Genomic DNA, 17,191 nt, shown 5'->3' on the forward strand with positions numbered 1-17,191 from the left:
CTCTCACTAGCCTGGAATTCACTAATTGAGGTAGTGAGGCCAGCAGAGCAGTGAGTTCCAGGGATCCGCCCCCTCCCACCCCAAGCACTGAGGTTATAAGTGCTGGTCACCACACTCGCTCTTTTTTGTGGGTTCCAAGGATTAAACCCAAAGACCCCATCCTTGCAAGTCAAGCACTTTACTGAGTTGCCTTCACAGCCCATAATTATCCCTAATATAGACCTGCACTGCCCAAAGCAGTAGTCGTCTAGAGTCATTAATTAACAACAGAATCCCGTTTCTCAGCCCCATTTCGAGTGCTCACAATAGTGATGTGTGCAATGGCTGCTCCACTGTCAGCGGAGACGGAACACATTCCTCTCACTGTACAAAGTTCAAAGTCACAGAGCTGTGCAAACAGACAATCAATGTCTTCCAAGAACAAGTAACCAGCAGCTTGTAAGTCACTAAAACAGGATTCAAACTGCTCAGTGTTCTCACTGGGGGCACATGTGAATTTCTGCTCATAAAGCCCAGTGAGCTAACCCTGCAGTGGTAACTGAGGAGACACCATTCCTATACACCAACAGGGTGGCTCTACAGGTGACAGCACCAGAAATAAAAGGTAAAGGAAGTCAATACTTCCAAATGCTTTAGCAACCGATACCACCACAGTATTTACTCTAAATATCATACCAATGTGATTACAATGTGTTTTCAGTCTGGTGTGTACCACTGAACTGTGAAATATCTCCCACCTACATCTTAAAACAAAATGCTACAGCTGTGGTTACAACTCATGTGGTTTTCAATGGGTTCTTACTTTATGGCCATGTAATCTGGGCAGTAAGTAACTTCAGAACCAACCTCATGTAAACTGATATCAATCCACAGTTTCTATTGTAAACTACCTCACTGGTTGTTTAGACTGTGACACATCCTTTCTCCTAGCTGCTCCACCAGGAATTCAGTATTCAGTATTTCTGAATATATAGTGTTACCCCATATTTAAAACTTTAAATTAGTGCTACCATAAATATTATACCTCATTTGCCTTCTTCATAAATGCTTTTAAATTTGTATTTCATTATATAATTATATAATAATAGCACATGGTCTTGATGCCAAATAATCCCAGCTGTTTGGCTGCTGAGATAGGAGGATGACAGCTTTAAGGCTAGCCTAGAAAGCTTGTGTGAGATCCTGTTTCAAAATAAATAATGACAAAGAGTATATCACAATTTATCTATTATTTTACTATAGAAATTCTCAGTTATCTATAGTCAGTCTCTGAAAGGTCAAACAAAAAATATAAATTAATTCTCTCATTAATTATAGTTTGAATTGGCTTTGTAAAGTCATAGTGAGGCTTTCTCGGTGCTGGCTCACATTCGGGTTTAGCTGTCTTATTCCTTTCCCCTCCAATAATGGGCAGTAGCAGCTTTCTCTAGACTTGTTCTGCAGAACAGACTTGAGAGTAGAAGGACCAGCTTGTAACATGTACTTAGCAATTACAGATGCCCACCACCAACTATACTGATCCTCTTTTCTAAATTGATTGCTAACAATTTTTTACTTTCAAAAATATTTTATTATAATTTACTTATTTATTGTAGGGGGAGCTTGTGTGTGCTTTGGTGACCATGTGGTGACCACAGCCTACAGGAACAAGTTCTCTCCATCTACTTGAATGAAGATCCTGAGGATCAAACTCAGGCTTGGGGAAAGTACGTTTGCCCACTGAACTATCTCAACGCCCCCACCTCCTTTGGTCTTCTTACAGATTTCCAAAAGGCTACTATTATTGAGGCATCTCAGTGTGTGTGTGTGTGTGTGTGTGTGTGTGTGTGTGCATGTGCGTGTGCGTGTGCGTGTGCTTGTGTGTCTGTCTGTCTGTCTTTCTGTCTGGTGTGGGGTCAGGGATTCTGAAGTAAAGCAGGTATTGTTATATTCTATGCTGATCACAAATTAGGAGTTCTTTCTGCTTCAATCTCCTAAATACTAGGAGTACAGGTAGAGAGCACTATGCCTGGCACTATGCATGCTTTTTAATAAAAACTTTTCCACCAAATCATAAACTAAAAGTAACAAGGTTTGATGGTTAATATCAGATAAAGGAAAACCATAACATATTTTGTTACCAGAACAAAAACATGTTGATTTCTAATAAATACTGTAGTTTTGGAATATTGATGAGTTTAATATCACACATAGTGAAGGAAGAATCCAGACTGATAGGCCATGAAGACTAAAGCCATCACCTAGAACTCAGAACTGTGACAGAGCTCTTTAGAATCACAGAGCCTGATGGAACTCTGAGCAGGGCCGTGGGGATGAGTGCCCTTCCACACTGCAGTCCTGAATGGCCTGTTCTCACCTGCAGCCGTTACACAGTAACACTTATGCTGGACAAAGTATCACATGGACAGAGTATTTCCATGTTACTATATCATCGTGTCTCTATCTGCCAACTACACATGTTATCTGCTGCAGCATCTGACTGAAGAACTGCTGTTCTATTTCAAACATAAAATGTTGTCAAGCTCAGAGCCATTTCTACTATTTCTACCTCAAATGCAAATATGCTACAATTTGTAACAATTTTATCAATCTTCTAAGTTTATCTCTTAACTCTGACAGAGTAGGTGGACCACATATGTATATGAGCTCCTGGATGTTAGTTCGAGCCTCTATAACCAGGATTACAGGAGGCTAAGAGCTACCATGTGAGTGCTGGAAACTGAAGCCAGTTTCTTAGCTGCTGCGCCATCTCTGAGCACGTCTTAAGCTTATTTTGGGGAGATGGAGAAGGAGGATCTAGCTTAAACAAAAAGAAAGTTCTTATGAAAAGGTTAAAAAAAAAATCCTCATTTTTTTCTCTACTTCCTTAGATTTTGAATTTCACATGTATTGCAGAGACAACCTAGAATTTTTTTCTATTTCCTCTTCACTAAACTTTTAATTTTTTTTAAAATTATCTTTAATCTTTTTTTTACAGTCCAGTTGTTATCCAACTCCCGGTCTGCCTCTGACAGTTCTTCATCATATTTCTCACCCCCCCCAACCCTTCCCGTTAGCATTCTGTCTAAGCTCCACCCCCCCGTTACCTGGCAACAGTCGGGTCTGCCTGACACTATAAAAGGGGCTGCTTGCCCCCTCCTCACTCTCTTGCTCTTGTTCTCCCTTGCCCTTCCCCTCTTCCCCTTTTGTCCCTTCTTCCTTATTCCCCCTCCCCCTTCCCTCCCCCTCCTCCTCCTCTTCCTCCTTCTCCTCCTCCCCTTCTTACTCCCCTACACTTCTCTCTCATCTCTCTCTCCCTTGTCTCTTCCTCACATTAAACCTTTCCATGTGGAACCATGTTGGCCTGGTGTGGTTTGTCTGTACGCTAGCCAAGATTTCTACCCCAACCCCAACACCCCCCCACCCCCCTTCACTACTCCCTGGGGCCTCAAGTCTCTTGAGGGTCAGGTGCATCTTCTCGCAGAGGCCAGACCAGGCAGTCCTCTGCTGTATAAGTGTGTGGGGCCTCTTATTAGCTGGTTGCCTGGGACAACCTAGAATTTTTATTAAACTTAAAAATAGGGTTTCAATTGCTTTTTTGTATCTATAACTAATTGGTCCCCCCCCCCCCATTACCAGAAGCTTACTCTGTCTACTACACTGTAACAGTACCTCTAGTTTTTTCATTTACTTAGGTTTTATTAGTGCTAGCATTTCCCAAATTTTAACCCACACTTAAATCCTCATAACTAGATAAGTTTACCCTATTATCCTTACCTTAAACATTCAGACAAGGAAATCAAAGCCCATCTAAGATCACACAGTGAGTTAATTAGTGGAAGGACTGATAGTCCTGATTTCGGCTCACATGTCCCTCAGTCTTATTCTGTGGTCCCCTCATGCAGGTTCATGTGTGCATGGACTCAGTTCTGTCCTTCTATTTCTTCATGTCTTAAGTCATGTACCAACAGGATCATTCTTCAGGAGTATGCTCACTGCTTTTTTTATTTTTGGCCCTTCACTTTTAGTCCATATATATTTTTAGAAACACTGTGTCCAGTTGCAAGAAACTAAGATTTGATTGGGGCAGCATTAATTATATAGATTAATTTGGGTATAAATATTATTTTTATAATCCTGAGTTTTTCTATACCCAATATGACTTACATGTATATTAATCTTTGATACCTTATGTTTCAATAACTGTTGGATAAACATACAAACATATACATTCATCAGACTGAATCACGGGGCTGGGGATGCAGCTTAGTGGTGAAGAACAGCTCAGCATGAGTGTAAGACCTGAGTTCTCTCTTCAGTACTGACAAGTGAAAACAGACGCTGAAAGTTGGAAGCCAGACACAGTAACACACACCCCAAATCACTTGCTCTCAGGAGGTCGAGGGAGGACACAGTTGCGAGAGAAGTCTGGGCTACAAGGACATTTTGAAGCTATGCTATGCTATACAGCTAGATTCTACCTGCAAAAATAAAGTCAAAACTTGGCAAGCTGTAACTGCTTAACATTCTTTGTATCTTGACTCATTTATTTTTTAGTCAGGAAATTTTTTAAATAATCGAGATAGTTTATATCAAGATAGACAGATAATCAAGAAGCATTCCTGAGTTTACCATTACATGGTAACTCTGGTCTAAGTAGTGCTTCCTGGAGTGGCTTACGCTGTGTGGTGTGAGTTCAGTTACTGACTGCCTAGATGCAGTTCTCTACCCTTAATTCTGTACTCATCGTGCCTTTAAGGTAGGCTGCTTATCAGTATCACACTCGAACACTTCACTACCTGCAGTTCAGTCTTACAGATAGAATGACTGTTTGCTTTGGACGTATTTTTGTGTCCCCATTTTGTATTGTTCCCTCTGCCTTCTCCATGTTGCAATAGCCCCCACTTTTAAGTAAAATTCCACCTTATTCTCCTTGATTCCAATGCTAAAACTTCCTATTCCTTTTTTAAAATTTAACTATATTCTATCATTCCTTTCAATTATGTGTATGTGTGTAGGTGTGTGCATGTGAACCAGTGCCCTCTGAGGCCAGGGTTGTTGGGTCCTTCGCCTACGGCCTCCCCCAAGCTGGAGTTGCAGGTGGTTGTGAGCTCCTTGACATGGGTGCTAGGAATTAAACTGACCAAGATGTGCTCTCAATCCCTGAGCCAACTCTCCAGGCCCTAAATTTCTATTCTTTTTGTGATTACCTTAAATAGTGGTTGTTTTTGCAACAGGGTCTCACTGCTAAGCCTGGAACTCAGCATGCAGACCAGGCTGGCCTCAACAGAACTCACAGAGAGTCACCTGCCTCATCCTCTTGAGTGCTGGGGTTAAACAAGCCCAGCACTGACACACCTGGTTTTGTTTTTTAAACTAAAACTGGTCTCTGTTATTCTAAAGCAAGAAGAATGTATAAAAAAACCAGTGGGCTTTGGGGTCAATGTGCAAGAATTCCAAATCTGCGGAGTCTCAGCTTGCCATCTGGTTGAAATACAAACCTGGAGACAGTCCTACTGTCTAAATGTCCCAGTTGTCAATGGAAGTGGCTGCTGCACAGACACCTGCTGACCAAGCTGAAAAACACTTGAGGCAATACTAAGTGGTTTAAAAATGGCAGCCATTTAGGTACAACAGATGCATGTTCAAATTTGATCTGAGCAAGGGAGAGAAGGAAGGTAGAGTGTTATTATCCTAAGTTGAGCAGAAGAGATTGCATGAAGAATAAACCTTTTAGCTCTAACTACAATGCTTGAACCAAGAGAATAATCAATTTGCTTTGATATCAAATTAAAGTACCGCTGAACTCACCCTTTATGATATATACACAGGCAAGGCAGTCGTGCTATGGTGTCTCCCTGCTGCAATTCTTCAAGGCATATTGCACATTCCCCCGCATCTTTACTCAGCACATCCTCTGTGAAAAGAGAAGGAGATTAGTACAGCAGGACTGGCCATCAAATGAAACACAAAGACAAAACTAAAGCCATCAATGAATGACACACTACACCTGCACAACTGCATACACCTTAGCACCTGTACTCAGAAGGACCACTGACAGCGACTCAAGTGCTCACCACGGCTGCTTCCGGACGTCTTACATTCCCATTTCAGAGGCATAAGAGTAAACACGGACACACTACCAGAGTTCTTAGCTTGCACAGATTCTGATCCAAAGCCAACAACTCAGTTATTTTAATTTGAAATTCATATTCTTTTCCCTATGGATCAATATTAGTTTTTAGTGTACTATGGTAAAGAAGGCACGAATATAAAACACCACAGTAAGTTTTTTGTTTTTGTTTTTGTTTTTTTGTTTTTTTTAAACTAAGACAAAAAGAAACCACCCCCTACAGGAAACTGCTAAGAAAGCTGCTTATTTCAAAGGGGAAAAAAAAAAGATGCAGAAGGATATAAATGTTATTGTTTAAGAACTCCAGCATTTTGGAGATTAGGCACACAAAAAAGAAGCTCTTCTTAATCTTTCCCATCAACAATGGCATGCCAACCCCAGACAGTGATCTATGTGGCTTCCAGACAGCGCTGAAGGTACCATAAAAACTTCATGATGTTTAAAACATAAAGGAAAACCTCTTACTACAAATCAGATGTTTCTTTAAAAAAAAATCAGAAATTGTAACTTAAATCATGTTACTGTTGTTTGTATTTTTTTATTTTTGAGACAGGGTCTTACTATGTATCCATGGCTGGCCCAGAGTCACTATGTACACCAGGCTGGCCTGAAATGTTCAGAGATCCTCCTCTGCCTCTGCCTCTGCCTCTCTGCCTCTCTGCCTCTTTGCCTCTGCCTCTGCCTCCTGGGTAGAGGGAATAAAAGTACACCCCACTCCTAGCTTAGTGTTCTATATCCGTGTTTAAAGAGACCCTGGTTGAACTGGCATGCTAGTTACATATCCTTTGTGTTTAAAAATGCTGAAAACCTTAAGCACGCCATCACTGCTGGGCATGGATTAAAACTTTAGATTATGTGGCTCCCCTCAATGACTCACTCTGATGCAGCAGATGGAGAACAGAAGCCTTGTAATGAACAACTTCCATGAATAAAAAGGTAGCCGCACTCATAAGCTAACATATCATGATCAGCAGCTAACAGAGAAAAGAACGCGTGTTACAGCATACTCCTCAAATTCCTGGACTGCATTCTTTTTCTGTTGACCAGAGGGACCGCTATCATCACCTGTGGCTGGACCGAAGCCATCCCTTCCTGTTTTGTTCGTACACTGGAGTTCTGTTCTGTCTCTACCTCCCCCTCTCTTCATCTCCCCTCAAGTCTTAGTGTTTGGCCATTCATCTAAGGACCCAGTTTACAGTTGAAGCACTAAACAGACAGACAGCAGGAAGAGCACAAGATGGTGGGCTTTATCCCCAGCACTGCAAAATAGAGAAAACCACTTAATGAAGATTTCTGTTTTAAAAAATACACTGTATACTGCCATGCAGATTTACCTGCAAAGGTAAAACCAATTTAAGCCTAATAAAGGTGTGAATAACTTTTCTTATAAACCTCAAAACTGAAGCGCTACTTTCTATGCAGCCCCATACATGATTGTGAAAAGCACCACTGATTCTACATTCCCCAAGGTAGAAAAACACCTCCATAAATTACGACACATAATCCCAGCACAGGGGAAGCTTCAGGTAGGAGGACTGCAAGTTCAAGGTTATCCTTAGTTACAGAGTGACCCTGTCGCAAAAGAAACAAAAGCAAACAAAAGTGCAGCTCGCGCTTGTCTTAAAACACAGCAGTCTCCTCTAGCTGACTGAGAATGCATTCAGAGTTCAGGAGACACTAGTTCTCAATCTCACTCATCCTGAAGACAAAGATGAGAGAGATGAGCATCTGAGAACAAATGGCATTGACCATTTCCATAGGTCCACCTAACAGGTTCAACATGAAACACAACAGAAGAACCAAATGCATCGCTTAAAGGGAAACACCAGACTTCTCTCTAACACGTCTATATTGACCTATAACCAGGCGTCATGCCTTTATTACCATGCCTTAAAAAAGAATTTGCTGTGACAATTTTAGTACTTATTAAAGCTAAAATATTTAAAATTTTTATTAAATGAATTTCTAAATTATACCCTACCCATAGAATTTGTACAACAAAGGCAAATCCAATCTATAAAATTATATTTAAAAAATCTAAGAATAAGAATTGTACTTTAAGAATTCTATCTAGTGTTTTAACCTTGACAGGGCGAGTGTGAACCTCAGACACTTCAGTTAAGGCAGTTATTCCGATTTTTAATTCCTTTTAGCTACACGACAATGACAACTATATTTTCAGTATCAAGACAAGTACACCCCCACACAAACACCTCAAAGCAAAGGATCAAACTGCTGCAAAGAGTTTCCTGTAGAATTCTTGTTTGTCCAGAAGTAAGAGCCACAGTTACTACTCCAGGTACCCAATGCTCAAATAGTATCTGGTGTACAACTAAGTTAGAACCAGCTCATTCTTAAAACTTCATATCACGGTCTCAAAAAACATGCTTAGTTTTTCAAAATTCAAAGTCCTCTCATTAAATCCACACAAAAACATTTTTTACAGTTTAAAAGAAAAAAAATCACTGTGCAAGGTGAAAACTGAACTGTGCTTTTTCAAAGTGTTCATCGCAGATCTAACATCTGGAGTAGTTGGCATGAACACCAGTCTACCTCTCTGGTGTCTTCATTACTCCGTGTATTATCTTTAATGTACATCTATGGAAAAAAATTGAAACAATGACATTTAACAAGAGGTGGGTAGCCAAAATCATTTTGGGGGTGCATTCCATCTCAACGTAGTAAGAGATACCCGAGTGTCTTGGTATCTGCCTAAGAAAGGAGACTGGTCCAGGGTGGAGGGTACAGAAGGAGCAGTAAGAGCAGGAGTGCAGGAGACTTGAGATCGAGCTAGGCATGGCAGCTCAGTCCTACCTATACCCAGGAGGCTGAGATAGGAGGAAGGTATTTTATGAAGTTAAGGTACACAGTGAGAAATGGAGCTGGGGAAGAGACCACTCACAAAACTTTAAAGATTTATGAGCTGGCATGGTGGCATATACCTCTACTCCAGCACTTGGGAGGCAGAGGCAGGAGTATCCCCTCTCGGTAAGTTTGAGGCTAACCTGGTCTACGCAGTGAGGACAACCTAGACTACATATGAGATCCTGTCTCAAAAACCAAACAAACAAGAACTCCGAAAAGTTGAAAACTGAAAACTTAATACAGATTTCCATTTTGCTAGTAATCTGACTACGTCAACCTTTGAAACATCCTATTACTTGTCTACAATATTAACACAGGGAATGTACTAAAAATACTGTAGTTGAGATTTTAAAGGATTATGTAAAATATTTTGTAAGTTACCAGAAATTTGTTTTATTAGTAGGAAATACTTTATTAACTTCTTCAAAAAGAAAAAGCCAACTATATTATCCTATTTCTTTTATTCCTCATTCTGCTATTCCAGTTGTTCAAAGACATCCATGTTGCCGGGGAATGTGAGACACTTCCAACCGTATCCACCATTGCTATGGGCAGACTACGAACAATGACATGCAGATGATTTGCCCAACACTGCACACACTGTGGCTTCATTCACTACGGCAATAAATACAAGTAAGCACTTTATTGCATTCTTTTGGACATACTTGTATTTGATGTTAATCTTACACAATAACGACTGTTATCCACATTTACACGTGAGCAAAAAGGCTTGAGGAAGTAAAGGAACTGATCAGAAACACTAAATTAGTTGTGTTTTGGGACCACAACTTGGATTTAGATTGTTTAATTAAGTAGGACTTTGCCTACTTCATGAATTTTGTTAAGAAATAACTTCATTCCATTTTTTAAAACTTTCTCATTAAATAGCATAAATATTGATGCAAATGAACAGTTTCAGACAACCTTAAATGTGTGAAATTCTCAAGCTGGAGGGAACCATGTATTTGGAGAACATACTTTTTTTAAAAGTTTAATTCTTAAGAACACTGTGTGCTAGTACTCTCGGGTCAGAGGCGTGGGGTCCTCTGATCTGCCTGTAGCCATAGGCAGTTGTGAGGTGCCCCAAGTGGGTGCTAGACATTGAACTGGGTTCTTCTGCAAGAGTCGTATACTCTTAACCACTGAATCATCTCTCCAGCTCCTGGGGGAAAAGCCTTGAGACTGGCCACCCTCCGCTGCTGGGAGTTAGTAATACATTATAAGGCAGAGAGCAGAGAGCAGCCCACTGCTTGAACAGGTTTAAGCAACCCTGGCCAATAACATATTCAGTCAGAAAAGAAACAGTATCATCTGTGCTAGCTACAGTGGCCACAAGCCAACTGCAATCAGCTCTTGAATTTTCAACTTTAGTTGAAAATATCAAACCTCAAAATATGTAATAGCTGATGAGCATATATTTATAAACTAATTATAAATTTCTGTAAATTGATATTTCACTTATAGCTTCTCAAGCTCTTTAAGTTTGCATTGTCCAAAGAGATTACTTACAATTCAAGCAGCCAACTATGCAAAATTAAAATGTTTAGCAAGTCCAAGCACATATCCATGTAGTTACTGTGGCTCAAGACAACATGAAGAAAAGCAGACAGCCAAAGTCTCCCAAAGCCAGAACAACAAAGGCCGAGTGTCAGAGGCAGCCAGGGCTCCATGCATAAGTCTAATCACCACAGTCCCTTTCAGAAAGCATCCAACAGGAGAAAGGTTCATCTTCCCAGCCAATGAGAGGCCGCGCACCATCACAGGTCAGGCGTTTTACCTGAGGATTTACTTTTTCTTGAACCCTCAATGATAGCAGAAGAAAACAAAAGCAGCTGAAATGTGAAATAATCCCTAGAAAAATCAAAAATTAAAAAAAAATCACAACATTAGTAGAAAGCAATTACTTGAATAGTGGAGAGTGGGCTCTTACTGATATTTCAGATATCTGAATTAGAGTAAAGGAGTTAATGCTAATATTTGACATTTCAGATACACAGGGGTTGTTCTATTCATATACTGTTAGCACAGCTCGTGATATTCAATAGACTGAAGCTGATTTTGAGGTTAAATGAATGTATCAATACAAATATGGTGAACCATTGTTCGTCTGCTCAAACTGCAACCCCTGCTGGAGTTGGTTTCCATCTCTCACAATCACGTTCTGGCTCACCTTGGAATTACAGGACTCTCAGCCTCAATGCCTATGTTTTTTGTGTATAAATACAACAGAGAATCGATTCTATTAACCATGCAGCTGCCGTTCAACTGTAATGTTAGCAACAATATAAAAATCAGATCAACTCTAGCTCTGAAGGATGGCTCACAGCTAAAATCTTAGGCATGCAGGAGGAGTGCCAGTGGGAAGCCGGCTTGGCCTGCACGTAATGTAGTCCATAGGTCTCAAGAGCAAACAAAAGGAAAACAGAGTTCTTAGTAATTTAAAAATCATATGCCTGGAAATATTTTAGAAATACACACTTGGCATTTCCTTCAAGAAAATGTGACCAAAATGAAATGGACTTGAATCTGGAACGGGAAAATTGCAACAGAAGGGAAGAAAAGTCGGCTTCCAAAGCACATTTCCATTCCCAAGGTGACCTAAAAGCAAACTCAAAAAACCAAATACTAAAAAGGAAAGTTCCTCATAGGCTGCAAATAGCCATACAAGTCGCCTAAGGAATCAGTACACACAGAATTACTTCCTAAGCTTGCAGACTTTCAATCCATTCCCCACTTCTCTCATGTTCACAGAAAGAAAACAAACATCACAATTTGCTATACCTAAATCAAATATTGTCCTACACGGCACTCTACCCTCCAACAAACTTAAAACTGTTGAATACATTTTTAAAAAGTAATAAACTATGCTTTTAATTAATATTCAGGCTCATTCATTTTGAATCACTACAGAGAGGGAAAGAATCAATTACTAAAAAGCCAAAAATGCTATCATTTCTACATGATTTTCAAGCTTTATTTATTACTATGTACTTTAAAAATCAGAACAATGCATGAAGTTACAATGTTAAAGGTAGGCTCATAATGGCAATAAAAGAGTCAAACAATTTGAATACAGAAACAAACGAAAACCCAACCCCAAACCTATAAAAATCATACAGCATCATGTGTATAACTTAGCTTCAGGTCTGATTCTAAGTTTCCAGTTAATTTAGGAACATTTGGGGGTGGCAGCTACCTCATAAAGCAGTGGTGAGACATAAATAGTACCTGACTAGTTCTACACCTGGCATGGGGCAGGTTATGCAGAGATGATCAATTACTAACAAAAGCAACAAGGGAAGAGAAACCAAACCCAGAAATGAACTCTAGTCCTCTAAGGCTACAATGTATGTCCACTATCAGGAAAACAAAAATACACACAACCTTGGCAGAGCATAGGCATGACTACAAGATATTAGTCCCAAAGAAGTATTCTCAGCTATGTGTACATACACACGTACCCTTTCTCTACTGGAAAGAGTGCAAGAAATGCAAGCTACCTATGGAAAGAACCGTGAGCTTGCTAAGATGAGAGGGAACTTTCACTGGGCACTTTCTGTCTCTGCATTGTAACCATGAAAACAATCTAGTCAAAATAAAAGTTAATTCTAAGAGAAGTAAAAACAAAGACCGAAGGCCAAGGCAACAAAGAAACCACACTTGGAAGGCCACTCTCCCTGGGTCTTACACTGGTTTTTCTGTGCCGGTGAGGAATCTTTTCAAGGACATCTGTAGAGCAGAGCAGAAGATTTAGAGCTAGCAAAAGGCACAGGTTCCTTGAGCTCCTCTTCATTGCAGCTGCTCACTGATGTGGGAATCAAGATTTCAGGACCAACAAAGGGCTTTTTATTCAGGCTGTTGTTATTTTATGAGTAACAAAATCCTTTGATTCTTACCCCAAATCAGAGGTTTATATACTATACCAGAGTTCACACAACTGCAGCAGGTTAACTGGTATGGGAAGTAACAACCTTAGCAGTTCAGCAGTGGATGCTGGGGCAGTCGATCAAGTCCAGGTCTGGCTGCACAGTGGATTCAAGTACAGCTTTGGCTACAGGAGACCTGTTCTTAAAAAGTTCTAGTCCAAAGACCAATGCTCAAATAAATTAAACAGATGTTTGGGCAAATAACAGAGCTGTGCAATACATAAAGCCAAAGGCTGCGAGGGGGCTCGGTGGGTCAAGTACTTGTGTGCAGGCATAAGGACCTGAGTTTGGGCTGCCAGTGCCCATGTCACAGCAGGGCCTGGGGACATGCATCTGTAACCCACGAGCTGGTGAGGCAGAGACAGGCAGGTTGGAGCTCTGTTCAGCTAGGCTAGTGGACCTGATGATTCGCAGGTTCAATAAGACCCTGTTCTCAAAAAACAAGATGGAGAGCAAGTAATAGAAGATAACATCAATCTTTAATCTCTATACAAGCATACATATGTACAAATACCTGTACATATATAAACATGTATACACATATAAAATATCTAAAACCAGAACATTTTCTACAAGGCTAATGCCACCAACACAACTTAAGAGACTTTAAATCCAAGAAGAATTGGTAAAACCAGTTATAGTGGAGGATTTTATAAAAATTTCTCCATCAGACTTATGTAGACCAAACAATTCCTAGCAAGGACACTGAATATTCCATAATTCAACCAACTCAATGTGTGTGTTAGTGAACTGCTGAAGCAGCCAGATGTGGTGGCACGTGCCTTTATTCCCTGTGAGACAGAGGCAGGCTGAACAGAGTCTTAGCCTCATGTGGTCTACCTAGCAAGCTCCAAGCCAGTCAGGGTGGTCCAGGGTTTACAGTGAGCACCTATCTCAGACAGATAGACAACACTAAGACAACACTGAAGATTTTCTTTAATTCACAGAAAACATGCATCGCGTATGTTCTAGTTTGCTTCTGTTGCTATGATAAACACTGACTAAGAGAAACTGGGGTACAAGTGTTTGTTTGGATTATACATGTAGGTACACTTGCAGGGAGGAGCTCAAAAATCAAGCAAGAATCAAAGTACAGACTATGGAGGAACGACGATGCTTGCTGGCTTGTTCATAGGCTCATGGTCAGCTACTTTTGGAAAAATGTGTTTTATGTATATGAGCATTTTGCCTGCATGTTTGTCTGAGGAGCATGTGTGTGCCTGGTGCCTGAGGAGGTCAGAAGAGGGCACTGGAGGGAAGTTGCAGAGGCTGTGAGCTATTGTGTGGGTGCTGGGAACCAAAGCGGGCTCTCTGCGAGAGCACTTAGATACTTTAATGGCTCAACCATCTTTTCAATTCAGGCCAGGCTCACTCTGTCAATTAGCAATTGAGAAAATAAATACCCCAGAGACAAGGCCAGGCCCCAGATCTATTTGAACAAGCCATGTCTTCAGTCCAGATTCCCTCTTCCCAGGTGACTTCCTAGGTTTGTGTCATGTTGATAGCTAAAACTAGGTACAGTAGCTTATAAGCATTATTTACAGAAAGCAGTGATGTACTTAACTACAAATATATCAACAAATTTTGAAACAGAGTGGTGCAGACATCACTCTGCAACATTAAAATCCAAACGACGTTCTACTATCATCTACCAAGTTTATCTCTGAAATTAGTAAAAGGAGGAAAGCACATTAACTTGGTAAAAAATGTTATTAAAGTACAGAAAATGAAAAGAAATAAGCTATTTGGTACTTAGCATTAATATCAATACTTCAGCTTGTCTAAAACACACATACAAAAACACACATTACAATGAAAAAATATAAAGAAGAAAAATCATGTAAAATGTTATAATAATGAAATATAAAATTTAGGAAAATATTATTACTTATTATTTTGGGTGGTTGAAAGAGGGTCTCATGTAGCCCAGGTTGGCCTGAAGTCCTGCTTCTCCTGCCCATCCCTGAGGGGTCATTATACCACTCAGTTATAGAAAAGGGTTATTTTCAAACAAAATTTCCAGAAAGCATTCAAAGGGCACTAAGAACTTCACTGATGGAACTGTCAGTAATCTATCTTTAAAAGAATAGATGGTTTCACAGTACTTCTGTAGCTGATGGAGACACCAGAACTTTCTAAATAAGACAATTTCAGAGCAAAGGAAGAGTTTCCAATTCATAATCTTTGCTTTTGTGTAACCTCAGTAACAATGGTTTTAAATACCCCATGATTAAGATGTAAAAATCCAGCAACATAAGAACTCAATACAATTTAATTAGGCCATTTGAAAAATCTACCAACACAATCTAACAACGAGAGAGAGAGAGAGAGAGAGAGAGAGAGAGAGAGAGAGAGAGAGAGAGAGAGAGAGAGAGATCCCAGGAATCCCAGCACTTGGGGAGGCTAAAGCAAGAGATCTGCTAAGTTTGAGGCCAGGCTGGGTTACAAATTCTGTTTCCAAAAAAAAAAAAAAAAAAACAACTTAAATAAATTAAGCTGCCTTTTGTTTAAAAGAGAAGAAAATAACATACACATTACTCAAGTTCAAAGGCAGAATCCATTTGGCAGGTTAATGCTAATTCAGAAAAAGCACCAGGCCCCACACACAGTGTCAAGGATATCCTACAGTAAGCTTATGAGTGATTCAGTAAGCCAAGAAATAAAACCAGAGAAGTGCTTGGTGACAACTCACTTGTAGATGACACATGGCCCCAAAACCCAGACTGGCTAGAGTCAGTATTAGACCCATTCTGTCCTCCAGTTGTGTGCGATGCTTACTGCCCACACTGTGGTGCTGTGGCAGGTTAGGGGTCATTGTTGGGCACACCCTTCAAGGGTGTGACAGAGTCACCGCCACACCCTCTCTTTTACTCTGCTTCCTGGCCATCGGGAAACAAGAATCTGTCTCTTCTGTCAGTCCTGCCTTCCAGAGGCCAAAGCATCAGGACCTGAAAGCACAGGTCAAAACTAATCTCCTGTCAAGCTGGCTTTTGTTGTTGTTGTTGTTGCTGCTGTTACTGTTTTGTTTTGGTTTTTTTGGTCACAGATGCTGAGAAACTGACAAAGCCAGCAACACTAGTATGGGGAACTGGCATTCCTAAGCCCAAGAGCAGGAGTAAACCTAGACACCAAGGACCGTTTTCTTTGAATCCAACAAATGCTGCCAAAGCAGGTTCCTCGATAGGAGCATGTGGAGTATCTCTGTGGGATGCTTCTCACGCTGTCTCAGCTCACACTCACATGTCTGCAGCTCATCCTCTCCCAGAGTTCCTCTATAAATACAGCTGTCTGAAAATAAGCCTGACTATGTTGTGGATTTTTGTAGATAGTTAATATAAACTTCACAAATAAATTTCAAAATTTCAGACCAAGCTACTTCTGGAAGTCTGCACAGGATACAACTATTAAGTATACTGGAAGACAATTCTTGTTTAAGCATTAATATGATTCACACGAAGCCAGCTGAAGTGGTGTCAACATTTAGGAATTCAAACATGAAACTATAAAGAGTCATGTGACAAAAAGATTCAGCCTCAAGAGTCTCTGACTCACCTGTTCTAAACTTTGTGGTAAGTGGTGTTCTGGGCCTTTGCCTTTAAAGCAGTTAGAATTCCCCATGCCTACAACAGGGAGGCATGTTATGAATGTGTCACACATTTCCTTAACCCCTAGTCAAAGATCCTTTCTTCATCATCACAGCCCACAAACTAGTTTTAAATTAAAACGACATAACAGTTTATTAAAACTTTGCTTCTTGATGTAAATGTTTATAGACCGACCCAGGCCTAGTTTTCAGAATGGCTTTAACTTTGTTTCCAAACACAGTAGAGAGTGTGAGCCTGCCTGCCTGCCTGCCTGCCTGCCTGCCTGCCTGCCTGTGTGGTTTTGTTGTCACAATGGCCAAATAGAATTGGCATTAGGAGCAAACTCAAGGCTGCTGTTTTTTAAAGACTTCTAACATGTCTTTCAAATTGCTTTGTTTTGGGTTTCTTTTTGTTTCAGTTAAAACTCTACAGGGAAATTTGGAAGTCTATTAAGGTCAGAGAGTCACTTTGACTCATTCTTTTAGGCAATCTACAGCAAACTTTGTTCTTTATCATACTAGACAGTCTGTGCAGAAGACCCCACCTTACAAGAGCACTACTTTGAGAATGACCTAGTATTCTCCTTACTTGCTGCAAGTTATAATCCTCTCTCCATTCTTATCTTCCACTGTACTCTCTCGCTTAGCACTCAACCAGCAAGAGCCCACTGCATTTAGTTATACTTTGAAACAATCTAGTAGACA

General features: G+C 40.3%; 1 protein-coding gene across 1 annotated transcript in view; it reads right to left on the minus strand.

Moving 5' to 3' along the window:
- The window catches only part of Znrf2 (zinc and ring finger 2), a 77,558-nt gene that overhangs the window by 14,231 nt on the left and 46,136 nt on the right, over positions 1 to 17,191 (minus strand). Inside the window, 1 exon segment of the mRNA XM_032906455.1 lies at positions 5,791 to 5,896. Within this exon segment, the coding sequence (XP_032762346.1) occupies positions 5,791 to 5,896 (106 nt within the window).

The sequence above is a fragment of the Rattus rattus genome, chromosome 6 (assembly GCF_011064425.1).
Source record: "Rattus rattus isolate New Zealand chromosome 6, Rrattus_CSIRO_v1, whole genome shotgun sequence".
Classification (NCBI taxonomy): Eukaryota; Metazoa; Chordata; class Mammalia; order Rodentia; family Muridae; genus Rattus; species Rattus rattus.